Below are 5,000 nucleotides of genomic sequence, written 5' to 3'. Positions count from 1 at the left end.
AGCCCTTTTACTTTGAACCCAAATATCAAACTGATATACTGACCGACCATAGGTCCACCCGTGTTATCTGTAATTTATGTGGCTGAGAACAAGCCACACATGATAATCATATATTGTATGATAACAGCACCTTACAATGACTCCTCATAAATATATATAAAGTAATATCAGGCTGAACTCCTAAGTATCTCATATGTTCTGTGTCAGTGTTTTCTGCTGAGTTCTTTGCTGATGGAAAACTCTCAAATTTCATCTTTCTGAATATAATTTAAAGAAAAAAAAGTTTTAAACAACAGCTAATCACTCAGAAAACTCTGACACAAGCAACCACTTCTAAGCAGAAAAATACAATAGAGTGTGTGCCTTTGTAACCTATCTATTTACAAAGTGCTCTATCATGTACATCATAAATGTAATATTTCCTTGTATACCATATTACTCATACCTTAAGAATCACAAAAGGAAACAAGTCAATTGTGAAAAAATTGGAGAGAAATGCTAAAGCACATTGTGTGCTCCGCCAATCACTGTGAAAACCTGTAACTCTTTGAGGATGAGACGGTGACTAGAGGAACTCTGTCACTCTCAGCATTGGGCAGTTGGTCGCTGTCTTGACTCTCCCTTTGACCGCTATGCTAAGACGTGTGGACAAAGCCAAACTGCTACGTCAGTCGGGCCGAAGAATATCCTTTTTTGGGATGACTTCTATTACCAGAACCTGTTAAAATTAATCAGGATGATTTATAAATACAGAAAATGAATAATGACTATAATAAATACAGAAAAAAATATTAATAAATAGATATGGAAAACTTCCCTCTGAAAATAATTCCCAATAGTTTTCCATTCAATTTGTTTTTACAGAGATCAAACTATATGAAACTGTGTAAATGGTCAAAAGTTTTGCTTTATCTCATCAACCTCTCTCCTTAGAATTTCAGTAAAATATCTACTTGTTTCACTACATATAACTATTATCTGGTATCAAATAGAACCATACAGTCTTAAATAAAGACAAACAAAATATCAGCATTTCTAATACTCGTAACTATTAGCATAGTACAAGACTGCAATACAAACTTTTGCATGATGCCATATATCTTAGTGGTAGGGATTTCACTGATTTTCCTACAGAAAATGAGGACCCATTTCAACTCAGGCAATTATTGTCATTAGATTTCTTTTTGAGGAATATGAAGTTTATTTATTAATGTTGTTATATGAGGACCGAAGAAAAGTGAGAAAAGGTTAGACATCAGATAATGCATACAGCTACAGGTGCTACAGGTCACCACCTCCCTCTGTCTGCAAGAAACAGCTAGGGTCCTAATTACCTGCAACACCAAACAGGCTTGAAACATCAGATCAGTAACCCACAGAGAAGTTGAGATATATACAATGAAACCAGAGAGATGCAAGATATAGAAAACCTTTACAAATCAAGTAAAGCAAATCCTCATCATTAAAAACTGGATTCAAACAACAAATACAAGACACATGGAGTAAATAAAAATCTTTTCTCTCACAAACCCAAGACTTACAGATACTGTCCGACACAACGCACGGCAAAGAAGAGGAGGTGCATACAAGGGGGTAAAGGCAATGGGTGAAGGGCAAGAGAAGACTCAAGTCATACGGAAGGCCAGAACATGAGTAGAGTAGAAATCAACATGCTATGTGGTAAACTCGCACACAATGTCAAAAATACATAACCATGTACACAAAGAAAGGTGTGTGTGTGTGTGTGTGTGTGTGTGTGTGTGTGTGTGTGTGTGTGTGTGTGTGTGTGTGTGTGTGTGTGTGTGTGTGTGTGTGTGTGTGTTGTGTGTGTGTGTGTAGGTGTGTGTGTGTGTAGTGTGTGTGTGTGTTGTGTGGTGTGTGTGTGTGGTGTGTGTGTGTGGTGTGTGTGTGTGTGTGTGTGTGTGTGTGTGTAGGTGTGTGTGTGTATGTGTGTGTGTGTGTGTGTGTGTGTGTGTGTGTGTGTGTGTGTGGTGTGTGTGTGTGTGTGTGTGTGTGTGTGTGTGTGTGTGTTGTGTGTGTGTGTGTGTGTGTGTGTGTGTGTGGTGACGCTGAACCATCACTGTCTGAAATTACATATTTTTTAGCTTGTCTACATCTTGCCTTTTTCTCCTGAAAAATCTGAAATCCCCATTCAAATATGCATCAAACGGTTATGAATTAATTTTTTGAGAAAAAGTTGATTCACTGCTATCATGACATCAATTTCCATGCATTCATTCTCTCTATACAAAATAAATATTTTTTTTTTAACCTGAGTTTGTGATTACTTTACAGATACAGAAATTAATTCAATTCCTCAGAAGTTCATAATATTGCACTTAAAGCATTATCCTATGTGAAAATATTTTACTCTTTTTTTAATGCAAAACAATTAGCAATTTTCATCACATTTTTTTTTAGCACACCGCTGAAATTATCCATGTCCACTTTACAAAAATTATTATCACTGTCACTAAATAATCAATAAAATCAACTTCTTGACTGGCAGCAGAATAATGAAGATTGGGAAACTCAACAATGTAAGACAGAGCCTCTCAATACAGCTTTAATAACCAGTAAGTACACCAAATAAGTGCAACAAGCATGAAAGCCTACTAAGGTGCAGTGTTATTGCTACTATTGTTATCATTATCTATTATACCTCTCTAGTCCTGTTCACCACTATCACTGACCTCTGTAGTCATTTTCTTTATAAACATGGCTGTCCATATAATGTATGGGTATTACTTTTAGCTACAACCAAGCACAGCTGGTAAAGAAATGTCAAGCATTTTTCCCTGCAACTTCCTCATGAGACATATGTAATATCCATAAATATACCTGGTACAGTCTGGCAAGTTTTCTCTAGCTACACCAACATCAACTCCCCTTCCCCTTGCAGGCCCTCCTCTTCCTGACTTCTGCTTCTTTCTTCTTGTGAATGAAGCATAGCGAGTCTGAATTTGTAATTTAGGTGCTGTCTGGCATATTTCATCCAACCCAGTCCTTGATCTTTTCCTCTGCATGACATACAATTATGTATATCACAATTCTTTAAATGATCATACATCTAGATATCTACACATACATCTATATACATATGTTGTTGTTTTAAATAAGGAAAATATGATTTCACTGCCTTATTTATTTTATTTTGATGTTTATGGTAATCTATCCTCTTTTTCATTTATATCCTAGGGGTAACTGCAATAACATCTTCAACATTGCACTGTAATGCTGAAAAGTTCTAATATACTTTATGGGCCGGGCCATAAGTGAAAGGCCCGGGCGAAGCCAGAATTTCGCAAATCTCAAACGAATATACTTTATGAATGACAAAGATAAATAGATTTTTTAGTGTTTAAAATAAAGCTCTTGAAATGCCAGCCACAGAAATTTGCCTTAGAGGAACTTCAGGCCTTCAGAGAATAAAACTATACAGAAAAGAGAATAAAATTGTACAGAAGTGTGGGGTTCTAATAATGATAATTACTATCACTGCAGACCTGCCAATTTTGAAAGAATGCAGTTAATACAGAATTCACTCAAATCCATGTTTTAACCCATTCCTGATGGGTGGCATGTACGCACATGCCATGGCATGGCGGGACTATCTGCCGGGGGCATGTATGTACATGCCATGGTGTATGTATGGAGATGCCATGAGTTATTTTTTGTTACAATCACGGCAAAATATTATTTTTCTGCCAGTGAAAGTGTGATTAAGTCGTTTTTAACACTTTCTCATTTTTACTATGCAAAAAAAAAAAAAAAAAAAAAAATGCAACAAACCGACGATTTCAACTCCATGATGCCGCACACTGCTTATTTTATTCAGACTATAGACTGAATAATGATTAACTATGGAGTCTATATAACAACAAAAATACCCTTCAGTCTCAATTTATCAGGAAGTTTGGCAAGTAGAGACTTTAGAAAATAATGAAAACTGAAAATACAACATATCTTCGTAGTATTACAAAGAAACGGCATGGGATGCCGGTATTTGGCATGAGTGGTCGCGCATGCTAGGGCAACAATATAAGCCCCCGGCAGCAGGGCCCGGGCCACTATGAATACTACCCGTCGGGAAAGGGTTAAAGGTGATAAGATCAATACCCAACTCTCAAAATCCTCCCTAACAATATTTCCTCATTTACCTTTTCATTTTATACATATATAACTATTTCCTAACTTAATATTGGGTGGTTAAAGAAGAAAAAACAACTACAGAGAGAAGGTGTGAGTAGACCAACAATGTGAGATAAATGTGTTCAAAACACGACTATGAAGTAAGGACGTGAGACGGTCAACAATGCAAATACGTCATGAATACAACTGTGAAGGAAGTCTGAAATATAATTAAATAATCTATCAGTCATTTCACCACTGTGTGTGAGTATGCAAATAATGTGAAAACACGAATGTGTCCTAATGTAAAGTAAGAGTGCCAGCATGCTAAAAATGCAAGGAAGCAAATGTCTAAAACATGTCTGCAAAGCAGGTTGGGTAAAATGTGTTACTACAATTCTCCTACCTGCTTCATTTTCTGCTACAACTACTTATAAATCCAAACAAACACAAACAGAGAAACATAAACACAAAAAGAAGCACTTGCACTCTCGCTCTCGCTCTCGCACTCACACTCACACTCACACTCACACTCACACTCACACTCACACTCATACTCATACTCATACTCATACTCATACTCACACTCACACTCACACTCACACTCATACTCATACTCATACTCATATTCACACTCTCACTCTCACTCTCACTCACTCTCACCTCTCACACTCACTGACTGACTGACTCTCTCTCTCTCTCTCTCTCTCTCTCTCTCTCTCCTCTTCTCTAACAAACACTCGCACACATGACACGCACCACGCGACACACACACACCCACACACACACACACACACACACACACTCACTCACTCATCTCACTCACTCTCTCTCTCTCTCTCTCTCTCTCTCTCTCTCTCTCTCTCTCT

At 37.3% G+C, this 5,000-nt stretch overlaps 1 protein-coding gene across 1 annotated transcript in view; it reads right to left on the bottom strand.

The window, feature by feature from the left end:
• The window catches only part of LOC119574644 (cysteine-rich hydrophobic domain-containing protein 2-like), a 13,272-nt gene that overhangs the window by 1,008 nt on the left and 7,264 nt on the right, over positions 1-5,000 (bottom strand). Inside the window, exon 4 of the mRNA XM_037922025.1 lies at positions 1-718. This exon is cut by the window's left edge and continues 1,008 nt beyond it. Within this exon, the coding sequence (XP_037777953.1) occupies positions 668-718 (51 nt within the window). The 3' untranslated portion in view covers positions 1-667. The remainder of the gene's footprint in view (positions 719-5,000) is intronic.

This window comes from Penaeus monodon, chromosome 1, assembly GCF_015228065.2.
Source record: "Penaeus monodon isolate SGIC_2016 chromosome 1, NSTDA_Pmon_1, whole genome shotgun sequence".
NCBI lineage: Eukaryota > Metazoa > Arthropoda > Malacostraca > Decapoda > Penaeidae > Penaeus > Penaeus monodon.
The sequence above is the reverse complement of the archived record's forward strand: the minus strand, read 5'-3'. Positions and strand labels throughout refer to the sequence as shown.